General features: G+C 23.1%; 1 protein-coding gene across 1 annotated transcript; it reads right to left on the bottom strand.

Annotated features, from left to right (window-relative positions):
- Positions 1-29: 29 nt before the first annotated feature.
- Positions 30-305, bottom strand: CLUP02_01440 (uncharacterized protein; the record flags this gene model as incomplete). Its single annotated transcript, XM_049280480.1, has 1 exon — positions 30-305. One exon carries the CDS (start codon positions 303-305, stop codon positions 30-32), a length of 276 nt encoding a protein of 91 aa, XP_049136437.1.
- Positions 306-20,144: the final 19,839 nt, after the last annotated feature.

Genomic DNA, 20,144 nt, shown 5'->3' on the forward strand with positions numbered 1-20,144 from the left:
GGCTCCGCTTAGACACGTGTCTAGATACCCTAGTAGGTAACCAAGGTATCGAACCATTGAGCAAATAACTCAATCTGGTCGTCCTTGGCGATAGGGAGGGCTTGGAAACCATCACCAAGCTCCATTACTGTCGCACTGGCATTGCTCGCAGGCGTCCACTGGTTCAAGCCATCTCCATTCGGATCGCCAGTCTTGATGAAATTGACCCAGTAACTGTTCATGATCTTGGCAATCTCGTAGTCCTCGCTAGTCCATGGTGAGTCGGTTCCGTAAAGATTGTTGTGAACGTAATTGATCTCGCTCATGTGGAACGCGCCCCGAGTCTGCCCAGGTGGGGCGTGATCCCAGATGTAGTTGTAGACCGACGACGTAGTATTAGCTTACTACAACTACGACTAGAAGAATGTTCCTATTAATAAGTATATAACATAGGGAAGAAGCTTATAGAGGCTAACTACTATTAAGGTCTAAAAAATAAATTATTAAAATCTACCCTTCTCTCGAGGTATATTATTACCGCTCTATATATACTTAAGCTACTTTTTTATTACTTAGTCCCCCTTTTTATACCCCCTAAGCTATTCCTTAATTAATAAGGCCTAACTAGCGAGGCTTAATAAAGTACTCCCTCCCCTAGGCTTTATTTTAAAGCCTACTTATAGTTTATATATATTATATTAATCCTTTATTTAAAAAGTCTTTAAATATATAGTACGAGGGCGGGTATAAATAGCGCTTATTAGCCTAAATATAAACCTCTTATTCTAAATAATAGCTTTATAATTTTATATTTAGGTTGCTCTTATTTATAAGCTGTTTTTATAATTACTAATACTTAGGTAGTTATTACCCTATTTTTATTTATTAATATTAACCCCTTTTTAAACTATTTATTAGATTAGAAGTCTAATTTAACTGCGGCATATAGCCGACTACGCAGGGGCTAATTAGGGGCCCTATTTATAATTATCGTAACTAGCTTAACTTATAGTTAGAACCTCTTTTTTATACTTACTACGTATATATTTATATAATTTAATTAATCTTTTTATTAACTATAGTTCGAACTAACTACTTTATAATAGGGATACTAATACTAATTAGTAATTAAATTCTATTATTATAAATGAGTAAGGTATCTCGCTACGTAAAAAAAACGACTTCTTAATACTATATAGAATAAAAGATTTATATTAATTAACTTTATAAAAGTAAATAAAAAAAGAAGCGATTCTTAAATATTATACGGAATTAAGTAATCGTAGCCCTTTATTACTTACGAGAGGTCGACGTTTATTATATTAAACTACGTTAATTAATAAAACTACTTAAGTAACTAGCTTTTTATTATTATTCTAAGTAGCTTTTTTACTAAACGACTTTTCTATAACTAGCCCGTAATTAGAAATTAACTAGTTAAATTAATAAAAAGAAATACTTATATAACGACTATCTACTTAATTAATTAGTATAATAAACGAGTTTAATAATACGGTATAAAAAAATACTACGTAATTAAAAAAGGGGATCTCTAAATATAAATATTTTTATTTAATAATAAAAGTAACCCTATAGGAATTATTAAGTTAAGAGATTTATAATATATAGAAAATTTTATTATTATAAGGATTTTATAAATACGACTTTAAGCCCGCGATCTAAATAACTTCTTTATAGCTCCCTTAACTACCCCCTAAGTATTACTTAAGAATATAATATAAAAAATAGTTTAATAAAAGAAGAGGGGATTTAGAGATCTTAATAATATTAAGTTAAGAATATTATAAATCTTAGAGATTAACTTAAAAAAAAAGTAGCTATTTTAAAATAGTCCTATAACCTCCCGCTAGAGTTATTATTAGCTTAAGAAAAAGCTAAAAAAACGAGGATTTAAAAAAGAAAAAAAAAGAATCCTTTAAAAAGCCGCTAAAAAGCTGCTTTTTATACTAGTTCCTAATATAAAATTACTAATTTTAAAAAATTAACTAAATAATAAAAGGGATCGCTAATAAGTAATAATTACCTAACTATAATTAAGTTATAAAAAAAACTACTTAAAAAATATAAAATAGAGTACTAAGAGGCTATAAAAAATAAGATCTCTAAGGTATTTAACCTTATTACGTATAAGTAATAAGTAGGTATTTTTAATAAGTTTTTAAAATCTACGATTTTATAAGAAAGAGGGCTTAACTTCGTTAATTATACTTAACGGCCTATACGGTTCTTAATAGCTTATATAGCTTTTTTATAAGCTACTTGGTATTTATTTTTAATTATTTTTATAGAATATTATTTTAAAAGAGGTAAGTTAAAAAAGAAAGCTATTTAGAAATTATAAAAAGTACGAGGTTTAAAAAGCTAGAAATATATAGGATAATAAAAATTAGTAATTAGTAAAGATCCTAAAATTAATTATTATATCTTTTTATAATAATATAAACGTCTATTACTATTATTATAAAAAAGCATTATTAAAACTTACCCTTTTATATTGAATAAAAAAGAGGATCTTAGTAAGTATAATAGCTAGCAATTTAAAAAAGTAATAATAATTATTAAAAATAATAAAAATAAGAGTAATAATAAAACGGCAAGAAGAAGCGGGAATCTCTTAGACTTTAATAAATTCGTTAAGTAGTAAAAGCACGGATTTACTATAACTAGTGCGCAAATTAAATATATCCTTATTAAAATTAAATACGCTAAGAACTATTAATACGGGTATAAGCTAGAGTACGACCCTTAGCGAGTTAGAATAAAAAAAAAAGAATAAAACCTAATCCTAAATAAAATCCTAATCCCTTATAAATAAGTAAATATTAATTTAGATTATTAGAGGACGTAAATATATAAAATTATAAATTAGCCTAATAATAAATAAATTAATATAGTATTAATCTATTTAACTAAAGTTTATAAAAAAAAGGGGTTATAAGGGTAACCCCTATTTTATAAAATCGCAAACGACCTTAGTTATTAACTAAATAAATAGTTTACGAGCATAAGCTTAAGAATTATAAAAGTAGTTAATAAATTTTTTTATGGGCGAGGGGTATTACTAGCGTAATTATAATTTTAAGAGCTATATAAAATATTAATAGTAATAATTATAAAAGAGGAATTCGTATTAAAGAACTAAGTATAGGTTAATAAAGTAAATAATTACTTTAATAAATTTAGAAAAAAGGTAAATAACCTAGATTTCCTTTTTATAATTACTAATAGAAATTTATTATTATAAAAGGATATACTGGGGTAAAATATAGTACTAGAAATATAATAATTAATAATTCTACCTATTTCGATCTATAACTCGTTATTATTATTAATACGAAATTCGGCGCTAATTAGTTAATAAGAAAAGAGGTAAATAACCCGAAGTTATTAATAATACGTAGCGACGTAAGAATTATATATAAATACCGAAAATTTAATAATAAATACGAAGCAATTTATAGATTTTAAAAAGATCTTCTTAAAAAAGAAATCATATTCTAGGGGGAAGTATAAGGTTTTATAAAAAACCCTAACGATGTTTTACGATTATTATAAAAAAGTTAGAATTAGGGAATATTAGTATTATTTAGTAATTAATATCGTATTTATAGGTAAAGCTTTTAATTATTATTATAAAGCGGTACGTAATTTCGATTAAAACGACTTTTTTAGTATAATTAACGTAATCCGAAGCTATTTCGAGACTTATAATAAGAACTTAGAGCTCTTATTTAAGCTACGAGCGATTTTTTTTATATTTATAATTAGGATAATAAAGGGTAAATTATAAGTAAAGATTTTTAAAGAACTTATCGATCGAATTAATAAGCTAGTAAAAACTTAGCTAAATAAGGGGATAAATAAATAAAAAGTTAGATATTTTATACCGTAGTTTAGTATATATTAAAAATAAAAATAACCTTATACTAAGTACTTAAAAATTATTAGACGCTTTATTCGAGGTTAAGATTTAGTTTTAATATTAAGGTAAGAATGCCGTATTAAACTTACTTCTAAGTATACAACGGCCCTTATTAATAATATTAAGTTAATCGAACGTATAATAAGAAAAGAAAAGAGGCTAAATATAGTAATTACTAATAAAAAGGCTTAGATTTATTAAATAAGTAGAGATTTAATTTATAAGTAGGGTAATAGAAGAGGTAATATTATATTTATAAAAAGGATAGATATTAGTTAAGTAATTACTTTAAAAAAGAGCGTACTAAATTATATAAATAGTATAAAAAGTCGAGGGTAGTAAATAATAAAACTTACCCTCGTTAATTTAACTAATTCTTTATTATATATAAAAGTAGATCTAGGGGTACGGAACCTAGCGACGGTAACTAAAATAGCGGCCTAAAGTATATACCCCCTATAAGAGATTTAGAAAATAAAGAAGATTTTACCCCCTATATTAACGAATTAAATTATAATAAAATCGATAATATTAACTACTCTTTTTTTACCCCGTTAGCCTCTAAAAGATATATAAAGTTAAATAAATAGAGAGTAATAAAAGCTCTTAATAAGTAAGCTTTTATTTATAAATAGTAAAAAAAGGTCCCTTAGATAATAAATATAAAAGTAGCTAAAAGGGCGAATCTAATAGGGCCGAAGCCTATTCTCTTAATAATTAAAAAGAAGATACTATTTTTTTTAATATTTAAAAAAAAAGAATATAATACTAAGTAAATCTACGAGTAGCTAGAGGGGTCCTTTTTATATTACTTAGATTTTTTAAATACTAAGCTCGTATAAATATTCTATACGAGTAAAAAGTATAACTTAAATAATTTCCATAAGATTATTTTAGATATTAGGGTATTATAACAATTAATTAGAAAAAAAGGGTAATTCTAAGTATTATAAAAGATTACGTTAGTAATACTTAATACGTTAATAGCGGGTATTATAAAAATTAGTTTTAGCCTAAGTAAAGAAATCGTCGCCCTAAGTATAGTAAAAATAGAGACGTATTTCGGAATAATAACTTTTTATATTTTACTTATTAATATCCTATTTCTCTTATATTTAAAAAATATAGATTAACTAGGTATTATATTTAATAATATAAAGAATAGAATTTTTAATAATAAATACTTTAAAATAGTTAAATAATAATAGGGGTATGCGTTTATAAAGCTTATTAATAATACGAAGTTAATTAATTAGTTAATAAAAAGTAAGCTTAGAAAACTATATTAGAGATTCGGGTACCCGTTAGTTACGAGGCTATATAATTTCTTAAAGTAATTAAGTAATAATAATATTAAAATAGGGGCACTAAAGTAATTAACGAAAGTATACTATTAATACTAAATAAATACGTAGAGCCTACGTAAATTTAAATTTAAATTACGTAATAAGCTTAACTTTAATTAGGAAATCGTCGTCGATATTTTCTATTTAAATAGTTAGCTAGTACTATATATAATTAATATAACTATATTCTTTTAGGTAGGGTAATTCTTTTAAGATTTATAAATAAAAATAGTATAAGCAGCCCTACGAAAAAACTAAATTAATATATACTAAGGACCGCTAGACGGTATTAGAACCGACGCTAGTACTAGCTTTAAGTTAGTAGAATTTAGGGATAATACGACGGCCTATAGTATATAACTAAAAGTTATACTCGTTAAAGCGTACTATAGTATTAAAAAAGTAAAAAGGGTATATTAGTAATTAAAAAGGGCGTTTAGAATTATTAAAAAGGAAAATCCGGATTTTACTAACGACGAATATTTTTAAATAGTACTTAAATATTATAACGATACTATAAAGCTTAACGGACTTATACTAACGCTATTAATATTTAGAGTATATTTAAAAACGACTTTAGCTTTATTACTGTTACTAAGTATAAGCTAACGAGCCCGAGTACTTAAAAAAATAATATAAGTACTGCGCAAAGTAAGCGTAAAAAAATAAGTTAACGAGGTAATTACTATACGTAATAGGCCTAATATAAGAAGTAATTTAAATATATTACTAAATTCGGATATATAAGTATAGTACGAAATTGCTTAACAATAGGCTAGGTTATATAAGTTAATTTTTATTAACGAGCGCTCTTATATAGTTATAAAAAATTATAACTAGCTACTCGAAGTATTAATTATAATAGTTAGACCGTATTATATAAATCTTAATAAGGTAATTTCTAACTTATAAAAAGAAAAAGAGCTAGGGGAAACTATATAACCCGTAATAGAGGTATAAGAAATTATTTTTAATAAAATCGTTATAATAGTACTAATAAATAACGAAGAAAAGGAAATTGCTAAAAGGGTACTAATACTATTAATAAGACGTTATAAAAAACTACAATAATAAGCCCTAACGTAGTAATTTATTATTAATAACGAGGTAATTAATACCTTTTATATATATAAAAAAAGCCTAATTTCGAGCTAGTAGTTAAACTATATAAAGAAAGTATAATTATAACTATTAAAAAGCTATATAAGGGATTAGATTTTATTAAAGTAAATACTTTTTATAATAGAGGGGTTTATTAATTTATCTTATATAACTTAGAAAAATATATAAACTTTTATATATTTAAATTATAAATAGTTCGTAAGATTAAAAAAAAAGGAATACCCTAGCTATACGAGAAGTTTAGATACGTAATTTAGAAGTACGGTAACGTTAAAAAAGTAACGCTACTTATATAATTACCTATTATATAGCGCTATAGCTAACGATTAATAATAGTATTAATAATATCGCTATAGAAAAAGGGATACGAGATTTAGAGCTATAATATTACTTAGGCTTATACTTAATTAGCTATAGGGCTTATAAAGAAAATCCTAGCCTATTTACTAAAAGAAATAGTTAATAAGTACTTAGAAGGTACGATTATTAAAGTGCTTAAGTTACTATATAAGCTCGTAGAATTGGGTACTTATTAGTAGGTTACTTATTACGATTTTTATATTAATTAACTATTAATAATTACTTTTACGTATAACCCGTGCTTATTAGTTATGGAGTATAAAAGCGATTAATTTAGGATTATTAAAATATAGACCGACGATATATTAGGCTTATTTAATATTAATTTTATAAAAAAAGAGGATAAGGAGCTTTAAAAAGCGGGCTTTATAATAAAGCTAAAAGAGGTCTTTATAATAAATACCTCCTTAATATTTAATAGTAGGATTTTTATAATTAAAAAAGAAACCGTTATTCTTTAATAAAAGGGGTAGGGCGAGAAGATTAACCTTATTAATTTAAATATAACTAATATTAAAAAGTAATATAAGGCTAAGCTCGTACGAGGGGTATATATTATAAGTATTTATTAGCCTAAAGCGATTTTTAATTATATTAAAGTAGCATAAGTTATAAATTTAACTAAATAAGACGTTAAAGTATTTAATAAGTAGCTTAAGTAGTAGTAAACGAATTTCGATTAAAGTCTTATTTATTATCCGATCGACTTTATAATTAATAAGCTCTATGTCTTTATTAATAAATTATTTACGAATAATAACGACTTTATTTCGTAATTAGGGTATATTATTATTTTAATTAACGAGAGTATAAGTAAGAGCGAATTTATTATATATAATAATATAATTTATTATTCGTTAATTAAAAGTAAGTAAGTAATAAGAAGTATATTAGTATTAAAGGTTTATAATATAGTTAACGGCGTTAACCTCTCTTACGTAATTTTAATAACACTAAGGAAGATTACTAATCGAATTAGCTTTTTACTTATTTTAATAGTTATTTATACCGATTCTTATTCGCTATACGAATGCCTTATTAAATTAGGAATAAAAAAAAAGAGGCTTATAATCGATATTATAGCCCTTAGGTAATTATATAAAAGGCGCGAGATACTTAAGATCCGTTAGATTCATAATAAAAATAACTTTATAAACGCTTTTATAAAAGTAGTACTAAATAAGGGATTAAAGTAATTCGTAAGTAATAGAAAAGTTATTATATAAATAAAAGGATAAGTTATATAAAAAGAGTAAAGAAAAGGGGAAAAAAGAGACGACTTAATAAACGGGCCCGAGATTAAATTATATTTCTAACCGTAGTAATTAAATTAATAAAAAAAAGAGAAAGTTAGTATTAAATTAAAAGTTTAATTCGATCGTAGTATATAGTTAACTACGTAGGGGCTAATTAGGGGCCCTATTTACGATTATCGTAGCTAGCCTAACTTATAATTAGAACCTCTTTTTTATACCTATTACGTAGATATTTATATAGTTTAATTAATCTCTTCGTTAACTACGGTTCGAACTAACTACCTTATAATAGGAATACTAATAATACTATTATAACTTACGTACTTATTTAGAACCGCTATATTACTTATTTAAGATTTATAAATCTTAAATAAGCTAATAATCTAAGCTTTTATAAATCTTAAATAAGTAAGGCTTTTTTTTATTATATACTTAAAATATATAAGAAGTAAATTATAATAACGTCTACTTAATTATCTTTTTTAACGTAATTATAATAATTTATTATTATTATAAATTACTTTTTATTAGCTTTATTTTCTTTAAATACTAAGCTATATTAGCCGTTTATTTATATAATTCCCTATTATTCTCTTTTTATTAAAAACGCTAAACTAGCTCTTTATTTATTATTAAAATAAGCTTAATATTAGTTTTAATTTAGTTAACTTATCTTTTTTATAAGCCTAGTTAGCGTTAATTTATTTTTATTTTTAAATAGGCAGCCTCGCTTCTTATTACTAATACCTTAGCTACTATAAGTAATATAAACTTAACTAGCTAACTAGCCTTTTTTAAATAAAGCTAGTTATAATAAAATAAGCTATATTATATTCTTTAGCTTATTATAAAAGGATATAATAATCTTAGGGTTAAAAATCTAGTAGTATAAATTTAAAAAAGACGTTTTTTAAAGACGTTACTAAGGGTATACTTTTTATTTACTAAAAATAGCTAAATTTAATATTTTAAAATAGATTTTATAATAATATAGGATACTTAGCTTAATTAAAATAGTATAGTCTAGATTATAAAATCCGAGGGGTTTTAAAAATAGCTTTTTATTAAATAATATTACTTTTTTATAAACTAGCTTTGCGTCCTAATTAAAGTAAAATATTTTAAAAAAAGTATTATTTAAAGTTTACTTAGGTATTTAAAATAAGTACTTATATACTCCCGGCCTATAAGTACTTCGTTTTTTATATAAGCTTAGTAAAAGCGTAGCTCCTAATTATTAATTATATTCTATATAACGTTAATAAGCTAATATAAATAACTAAGACTATTTAAAAAATAATCCTTAATATTATTATTACTTAACTTAGTATTAAAAATAACGCGAATATTAAAGTTCTAGTATTTTTAAATAAAATAACGGGCTTATTATACTCTTAGAATAAGTATATTACGTAGAGGTAATAAAGGATTAGGTATTAGTTATTAAACCTTTTATAGAGCTTAGTCTAGGCTTTTTTAAAAGTATACTTAGTCTTAACGAAAATAATAAGTTTTTGTATTATAAAGACCTTATAATATATATAAAGGGGGGGCTTATTAATAAGTATATTAATATAAGCTTTATCTTTATTACTTAGTATAACTATTATTTATATTAATAACTAATATCCCTCGTTATTAAACTTATCACTATTATTACTATAACTACGGTCCTTAACCTATTTTTACTTAGTTTTAAGTATAATATTAGAGTTAATATAGTAAATATAAAGTTATTACTAAACGTCTAAGAACTACTCGTTTAGTATAGCCTTTATTTACTTATTATAATCTATAATAATAATAATAAAGTAACAGACTAAGTATTAGTTTATAAATTAATAAATACTTACTCAGAAAAACTAGAAACCCTTTAGTTTTTTATTATTAATAAGGCTAAACGTAGCGTTATAAATAAATCTAAAGTAAGTCTATTTAGTAGCTTAGAAAAGAGGGAGCTTAAAGCGATTAGTATTATAAGTATTATTAAAGCTAATTACCTTAGGGAATCGCTTTTATATTTAAAAATAATAAAAAAAGGTCTAAATAAGGCTAACAAGGCGGTTTAGCTCGTTATTTACCTATTTTATTATATATAAAATATCTCGCTTATTAAATAACTTAATTAATACTATAATTAGTAAGTATTTAGTTAGTTTCTCTTAGTTTATACGAGCCCTAGCGTTATAAATATCTTACTAAGTAAATAAAAACTTTAAAAACTACTCTTAAATAATAATATATATATTATAAGCCCGAATCCTAACTCGTCGGTTTATAGTTTTAATAATATCCTTAACTACTTTAATAAGCCTATAATATAAAAAGTATTTAAAAGCTTTAAGGCTAGGGCTATAATTATACTAATTATGCTAGGGGTCTAGATAATAACGTAATAACTACTTATCCTCTTCTTAAGCCTCGGTAATAACTTATTATTTATAACTATATTTACGAGACTTATATTATCGAATACTAGCGCTTTATATAGGCCTAAGCTTCCCCCCGATAGAGCAATCCGCCAGGGCCGTACTATATATTACGTATTAGGGAAAACTAGGTATATTACGCTCTATACCTAACTACTAATTAAAATTAACCGACTTAACCGTTATCTTCTTTTTATTAATAGCTCCCGACCTTCCCCCGCCCGTCTAAAGGGCGAGCTATACTTATTTTAATATATATAAAACTTCTTAATACTAGCCTATATAAGTAGCTAGATCTTATATTATATACTCCTTTTTATTAAAAATTAAGGGGCCCCTTATATATTCCCTTATATTTATAATATAGCCCATATTAAAAGGATTTTTAATTTTATAAAATATAATTTCTAAACTAATATCGATATATTAAATCTTAACGTCCGTATTAGCCCGGCTATTTATAATATTTATATTATTACTTAGCTAAATTCCGTATTATTAAAAAATACTTTACTAATCTTTAGGTATACTTATATTAGTTATAATAGCTATAGCGTTAAGCTAGTTAAAAAGGGCGCTTAGCTCGAGAGGGGTAGACTTATTAACGGGTATTTTTAGAGTAGGTTCTTATTAAAATAGTATTTTAATTAGCTAACTTCTTAACTAGTTATCTAACTAGCTATCTAAGTAGTAGTTTATATATTAATAAGTTTATTCAGTAAATTTATTTAGTAAATTTATTTAGTTTAAATAGAGAGTAGCTTTAGGTAATATTAAAAACGATAAGGATAAAAAGAATTTTTATAAGCTTTAGTATAGTAAAAGAGTAGTAAATATTAGCCTATTTAGCCCTTTTTTTAAAAACCTCTACGTCGCTATTAAAGTTTAGAACCTTTATAATTAAGGGCTACTTTTAATTATTATAGCTAACTATTATAGCTAATTATTATAGCCGACCTCTACTATTAACTTTTCTAGCCGGCGCCGCTACGTAAGTATATTACTTAGCCTATTATTAGTAAGTAGCTAAAAAAGGTAGCTTACTTATCCCGAATTATATAGCGGTTTTTATATTAAAATTACTATATTATATTAAGTGCGTGCTTAGGGTATATTACGCGTATTATATAATTAAAAAGTATACCGTATTATATAATTTTTTAAAAGCGTAATCCCGTTAAGGTCGATTTTTAATACTTATAAAGCTAGAAAGAAAACCACTGTATAGGCCTAAGCTTATTAAACTAATTATATTAAAAAGTATATTAAATAATTCGGCCTCGAGCTTTATACCTATTCTACTTTATAATACTAAATCTATTAGCTTTTATAAAGTTATTAACTTAATTAAAAAGGGTATTATAAGTTTATTTTAAATTACTAAGAATTAATAAGTTTAGGATTTAGGTTATAAAAAGAGAGGAGGATCGGTTATTTAAAATATAATAAGAGGTTATAATTTAAAAAAACGCTTTATTTTAAATAGAGGATAGCTATAGGGGTAAATAGGGTAATAAGTTAACTTAGGGACCCTATATTTATTATTATTAATAGATATATCTTTATTATTAAAGTAGTACTATTATTAATTATTAATTAGTCTTAATAACCTATTTAATAAGCTAAAAAATATTATTAAATTATTTTATTATAGGATAAGAAGGTTATTAGGACTATTCGTTAAGGAGAGAGGGGTTATATTTTAAAAAAAGTTATAAAAAAGTAGTCCGCTAGGTTTTCGTTATTCCCTTAGGGAAATAATAAGTAAAATATAATATAAGCTTTATATTAAGGTAATTATTTATAAAAGGTTATATATTTTATAATATGCTAACTAGGAGCTTAGTAATAAGGTCGTATTACTCTTTAAAATTACTAACTTTATAAAATTAGCTAACGCTAGGGCGGCTACTTTTTAAAAAGGGAGATAATAATAATTAGCTAGATAATAATAAGAGGCTATAATTAATTAATAATCGCTCTTATAAAAAGGGAAGTTTCTTAATAAGGGTATTATTTTAAAATTAGCCCTAGGGAACGTCTTTAACTTTAATTATAAAAGTTATTATAAATAAATATTATAAGTTAAATTTCGAGGCTTAATAATATAACTTAAATATAAAGGGAGTAAAAGAATAAAGGCTTAGGATACTTTATAAGTATTTAATAGAATTTAATTATATTAATAATTTTTTTTTAAACTAATTAAAAAGTAGAATAGCGACGCTTATATAAGAACGACGCTCGTATATTAATTTATAACGCCCGTATATTAATTCCTTTATTATAAATACCCCTATTTACTACGCGCGCGCACTTATACTATTAAATCGTTTACTAATTTTATTTTAAATATAAATATTTAATATATTTAAAAATAATAATAAGCTTTATATAATTTTTATAATACCTCTTATATACGTATGATATAGTTTATTAAGAGTTTAAATAGGTAATAATATTAATAAGCCCTTTTAAGTTATTATTCCCTTTTATAACCTCTTACTTATTTACTAAAGCTTAGTTACTAAGCTTTTCCTCCTTAATTAAGAGGATATTAAAACTATTAATTAAAACGCTAAGAACTTTATTAAGTTCGAGGCTCTTTTTAGTAATTATAATAAAAGTAATAATAAAATAAATAGTAATAATAAGAGCTTTAAAAAGCTTTTACTTATCCCCCCCTTAAAATTTAAAAATAAAAATAAAACTAATTTAAATAATAAGCCCTCTAAAAAAAGTATATTATATATTTATTATTTTAAAAGTTTATATTCAATATTATTTTAAAATTTAAAAAACGCAAAGCTAGCTTTTTTTAAAAAGGTAATAAAAAGAAAGAAAAAACGTTAAAAAACTAAAATACCTCCCGTAATAAGTATAGTTCTTTTTACTATTCTAAGCCTATTTAATATATATTTAGTCCTTAAAAAGCTTAAGGGAGAGGCTCCCAAAGAATAGGAAATCTAATACTTACCTTATTTGAAAATAGCCCTTTAGTATATTGACTTTAAAAATAATAATCGTTATTTTATAAAAAATAGTAGTTAGTATATATACTATTTTAATAGCTATTTAGCTAAGGGGTATATTAATATATTAATTATTTTATAATCAATAACCTAGGCCTTTATTAAGGTTATTATAAATAGCGCTCCCTTTTTTATAAATATATTATCCTTTTTTATTATTAAAAAGCGCACTTTTAATTATAGTTTTAATAAAATATTACTAAGCTCCGTAATATCGTTTAATAAATATATAATAATTAGAAGATATATAAAAACTATATTAGTTTTTATATAAAAAACTTCCTTAATACGCGCCCCTAGTCCTTTTTTATACTTATTATAATCGTTTATAATTAACTTCTTATTATATTACTCGCTTTTATACCCTAAGTTATTAACTTAACGGTCGTTTTAGCTCTTATACCCCCTATTACCCCTATTACTCTTAGTTTTATAAACTTTAAAATATATAAAACGCGTTTCTTAGCGCATATACTAACCCTCCTCTTTAATAATACTATACTCTTAATAATTACGTACTTTATAAACTAAGAATTTAAATAATAAATATAAGCCTAGGTCTTATTTTTATATATATATACTCTATAAAATAAGATTATTTTAAAAATTTAGGCCTTTAGATTATAAGAGGTTTTTATTTTATTTATTTTAAATCTCTAGGCCGTATTTTAAATTCTATTTATTATTTACTTTTAAGTATTAAGTCTTTTTAAGCGTAGCCTAAATTAATTATTTTTAACTATTTTAGCTATTTATAATAGCTTTTTATATATTATAAAAGTTAAAAAGTATATAAAAATATTTAAACTTAGTTTATAAAAAGTTTTTAATAAGTCTATTTATTAATATATCTTTTATTAATATATAAGTAACCTCGAAATTACTTTTAATATACTCTTATTTTAACTATATATTTTATATATTAATATAGCGAAATTAAATAACTATTCTTTTTCTTTCCCCTATAATAAGTTAAATCGTTTATTAATTATTGTAATTAACTAACTATACTTCTCTTAAATTAAAAATAATATCCTTAAAAAAGTACTTTAAAACTATAATCTCTTTTATAATTTCTTTAAAATAAAAAAGCTTAGCTTCGGTAATTAATATTATAACCGTCGCTTAACGTACTAATTTTTATTAAATTAGGCTATTAAAAAAGAATATTATATATTCTTAAAATAATCATTATATTACCTCGTTATTTATAAAATTAGTATTTCTAATTCAAAGTAATAATTACGTACTTAGTATATTACTATAACAGAGCGCACAATATCTCGTTATATAGAGATATTAAACATAATAATTAATTATTTTAATATAAGTTACGCTTAGGTTAGTTAAGAACCGTAATAATTATAAGTAAATAAAAGTAACGTTTAATCTAATTATAATAGCTATATAAAATATACTCCTAACCTTTTTTTAATAGCTCTTTATTTCCTCTTTTATTACTTACCCCTCGTTTAGTTTAAACTCTTTTTAAAAAGGAGGAGTAGCTAAATATAATAAATTTATAAAGTTAAAACGCTTAATGACTTACTTAATATATATATTATAAATAAAATAAACCTTATAAGTAATACGGTTTTATAAAATCCGCACTCTAAAAAAGTAATTAATCGGTCTATTCTCTTTAAAGTTAATATATTTTTTTATATTATTAACGATCCCCTAAGCCGCCTTTTAGTTATTTTAATAATATAAAATAATAAAATTATTAATATAAAATACTAATATTACCTTCTTATTTACGGTTTAGTAAATATAAATCTCTTTATAATTATATATTATATTTATACTACGGAATATAAAAATAAAAGTTTAGAACTAGAAAATTAATAAGTCTTAGAGGCTATATAAAGCGTATTAAAGTTTATTTATTTTATTAATAACTTTATATCCCTCTAGGAGTTTAATAATTATTAGCTTTTTATTTTTAAAAAGCGTATTAAAAAATATATTAATAATATTATACTAATTTATTTTAAGGTTAAACTAAGTAGTTATTATTATTATAAGCTTAAAGGCCTTTATAATAAGTATTAAAATATACGTATTTTATTAGAGGTTAAGTAATTATATATCCCCTTTTATATATATACGTACTTTTACTTTACTAACCTCGTTATTAATATTATACTTATAAGTATATACTTATTTTAATAAAAATAAAATCCCTTATTTAGGATTATAATTAACCTCTTTTTATATATTAATATCCCTTAGCTTTTTTATTTTTATATTTATAATATCCCTAAGTAGCTTTTATAGTTATAATAAGAAATATTTAATATTACTAAACTTTTTTAGTAAGCTTTAAAAGTTAACTTTAATAAGTCGTAATTTTTAAACTCTTTTAGAGCGCTCTAAATAGGTCTTATAAACTACTCTTTTTATTATTTAATAAAGTATTATATATTCTATACTACTTTTTTTTATAGCTTTTTACTAATTAAGTATAGAAATAAAAAAAAAGTAGTTTTAAAAACGGTTATCATAATCGCTATTTCTTATATTTAAATATAAAAGCGTTATAAAAATATTATTATTAAAGCGTTATAAAGGTCTATAGGCCTAGTTTAAATATCTAGGACCTAACGGAGCTTTACTTAGTACTTAATAAAATAGTTTTTATAAGCTCTATTCTTATATAATAATAAAGGTTTATTATAAAAGTTCTTTATTAATATTAACTTTAGTATTAAGAGTTACTTCTTTATAATTAGTACTTTATTTATTACGTACTCTAACGTTTTACTAAGAGTTATTAAGAATTAAAAACTTAAGAACCTCCGTAATATATATAAGTACTTATGAAAAGGATTATAAACTATATAGAGCTATTTATAACTTAGTTATTATATCCCCTTCTTTACCCCTACCCCCGAGCTCGTATAAGGGGGTTATTTTAGGGGTTAATAATAATAATAAAACTATATTAACCTTTTTAACCTTATTAACTATACTTTAAAATACGTTTATTAGTTACTTAGTATCTTAAATAATTAAAAATCTAATAGTAATACTATTTTTAATTATAAAATTATTTTAAGTATTAGTATTTTTAAAGTCTAAATCTATTTTTTTAAGTACTTAAACTAGCTTATTATTAGTATTAAAGAGTTCTTATATTTCTTAAATTACTAAATTTACTTACTTACTTATAATAGCTTATTTTTTATATATAGGATTATAAAAAACTTCTTTATTAAACCTAATATTCTTTATAATAAATACTTACTTAAGTATAGGTACTTAGACCCTATATAAGTTATACGTTTTTAGTATATAGTAGTTTTTTTCTAGCTTTATAAGTACAAAAGATCGACCTTAATAAGATTACGCTTTTAAAAGAAATTATACAATACGGTATACTTTTTAACTATATAATATATATAATATACCCTAAGTACGCACTTAACGTAATATAGTGATTTCGATACGAAAACCGCTATATAATTTAGGATAGGTAAGCTACCCTATTACTTATTAATAATAAGCTAAGTAATATATTTACGCAGCGGCGCCGGCTAGAAAAGTTAATAATAGAGGTTAGCTATAATAATTAGTTATAATAATTAGCTACAATAGTTAGAGGCGGCCCTTAACCACAGAGGTTCTAAACTTTAATAATAACGTAGAGGTTTTTAAAAAAAGGGCTAAATAGGCTAATATTTACTACTCTTTAGAGCTCGTAAAGATTCTTTTTATCTTTATCGCTTTTAATATTGCCCAAAACTACTTTTTATTTAAACTAAATAAATTTACTAAACAAATTTACTAAATAAACTTATTAATATATAAACTATTACCTTAACGAGAACCTACTCTACTCTTAGTATATAGTTAGTAATTAGTAAACTAAAACTCTTTAAAAATACTTATTAATAAGTCTACCCCTCTCGGGCTAGGCGCCCTCTTTAGCTAGCTCGACGCTATAACTATTATAATTAATATAAATATGCCTAAGGATTAGTAAAGTACTTTTTAATAATATAAAATTTAGCTAAGTAATAGTACGAACGTTATAAATAGTTAGGTTAATATAGACGTTAAGATTTAATATATTAATACTAGCTTAAAAATTATACTTTATAAAGTTAGAAATCCCTTTTATACGGGCTATATTATAAATATAAAAGAATATATAAGGGGCCTCTTAACCCTTAATAAGAAGGAGTATATAATATAAGATCTAGCTACTTATATAGGCTAGTATTAAGAGGTTTTATATATATTAAAATAAGTATAGCTCGCTTTCTAAATAGGTAAAAGAAGGTCGGGAGCTATTAATAAAAAGAAGATAACGGTCGAGTTAGTTAACTACTATTTTAATTAGTAATTAAGTATAGAGCGCAATATACCCAGTTTTCCCTAATACGTAATACACAGTACGGCCCTAGCAAATTGCTCCGTCGGGGGGATACGTTTTTAGTATATATCTAACTAAGTATTTTATATACTTATAAAAAAGTATTTTAAACTTTTTTTAATATATACCCCTCTTATAATCCCTATAAAAAGGGTATACTTAGTAGCTATATATATAAAAATTACTAAAATATAGAGTAACTAGTTTAAAATCCCGTACTTAGTAACCTATTTACTATTAGTATTAATACTACTTTTACTAGTTAATTTTTATTATAATAAGTAAATCTCCTTTATTAGCCTCCCGTAAAGTAATATTATAAATAAAAATTACTCCTAGTACTATTTCGTCCTATAGATTTATAAAAAAGTTCGTAAAAAAGCGCATCTTATAAACTTTAGTAATTATAAATTAACTTACTCTTTTAATATTACTTATAAGTTCCTTTATATATAAAAATAAAAGTTCTATTTTAATTCCTAGCTCGCTATACTACGTTTTATATATATATCTAACGTTTATAATTAAAAGGGTAGTCTTATTATTATTTTTAAAAAAGTAAATTAGAGTCCTTTTTTAATAACGAATCGCTACCTCGAGGCTGTATAATATAAAAAGCACTTCTTCCTCTATTTTAGTCCTTAAAAAGAACCCCCTAAGCTACCTACTATATTTATTAAAAACTATAAATATATATTATTATTTATTAAGAAATAGTTTAAAATAAAAAAGATTTTAATATATATAGTACTATAGTTATAAAGCTCTTTTTAAAAATAGTCTTTTTAAAATTACTATTTTAGCTTTAAATAATATATATACTTTATATTTAACTTAAAATAAAAATTTAATATATATACCTCGAGTCTTATATAATAGTTAATAAAAAATATTAAGTTTAAAATAACCTATTTTAAAGTACTAAAAGAGCGCGCTATTAAACCTCTTATAAATACGTTAATATAAATAACGGAATTTTCTATAGCTAATTAATAATATAATACTAATTAAGCTTTATAGGATACGCTTAAGGTTTATAAAAAAAAGATAAGATTAAAAAAGCTTATATTTAAAAAAAACTAAATTATTATTTTAAATAAACTTTTTTTTAATAATATTCTTATAAAGCGTTCCCTATTATAAAGTATAATCTGGACCGTAATATTAAAGTACGCTTCTATTTAATAAAGTTTTTAAAATTATATTAATATAAAATCCCTTAATATAAGTAACGTTCTAAAGCTTTAGATCGCAAGTTTCTTTTCCTTTAGGTCCGTTTAAAACGCCCTTTATAATATAAATACCGCATATAATAATAAGTAATATAATAGTTTTTAATTTAATATAGTCTTTATTACTTAATAATATATAACTCTCGGGCTTAAGTAAGCTCTTATTATTAACTAAATATATTACTTTATAATTATTTATTATTATATTCTAAAAAAGGGGGTAAGTATTATTTATAAAAGTACTAAAAATTATATTTATTTTTTAAATCCTAACTTTTTATAAATATAATAACTACGTAGCTCTTATTTTAGTTTATTAATAAGCTCGCTATAAATTAGTTAAAAAATCCTCTTAAAAACCTAGGTTTCTTAAGGGTTTTATCGTTCTTTAGTTAATTAGCTTTTTCAAGCTTATTATAAAATAATTTCTACTTACTTAATTTAATAATAATAAGGACTTTTTTTATATAGCTCTTTAGTATTTATATTAATAACTTATTAGCGTTTCGGTTTATAAATACCTATTTTAATTTTTAATACGCTATAGGGCGCTATAAATATACGTAATTATAAGAATATATAACGTTACTTTTATTACTTATATTATTAACTAAGTTAGAGCGTTTAATAAAAATAAAATAAGCCCCTCTTTAACCTAAAAGTTATTTAATATATATATCCTAAGTTACTAAGCTAAATATATATATAATCTCCTCGAGAGTCCTTATATATATTTTAAAAACTATTAATTTACTAAAAGTCTTATATATACGTTAGCCCTATATAAAGTTAAGTCTAAACTTAATTATAATTAAGAAGTTAAGTATAATAATCTCTTTAGTAATTTTTAAAATATTATACGTTTTAGTTTAGAAATAAGTAAATTATTATTCTTTATACTAACGTTAGGGGTTAATTCCGGTCCTTATTTTATTAAGGGCTTATTAATACTCCTCTCGAACCGTATTTTTTATTATTAATTTAAAGAGCCTAAATTCTTATTTTAAATATTTAATAATTCGCTATATACTAAACTTAGTACCGTTCTTAATAGCTTTTTAAAA

This window comes from Colletotrichum lupini, chromosome 1, assembly GCF_023278565.1.
Source record: "Colletotrichum lupini chromosome 1, complete sequence".
NCBI classification, from domain to species: Eukaryota; Fungi; Ascomycota; class Sordariomycetes; order Glomerellales; family Glomerellaceae; genus Colletotrichum; species Colletotrichum lupini.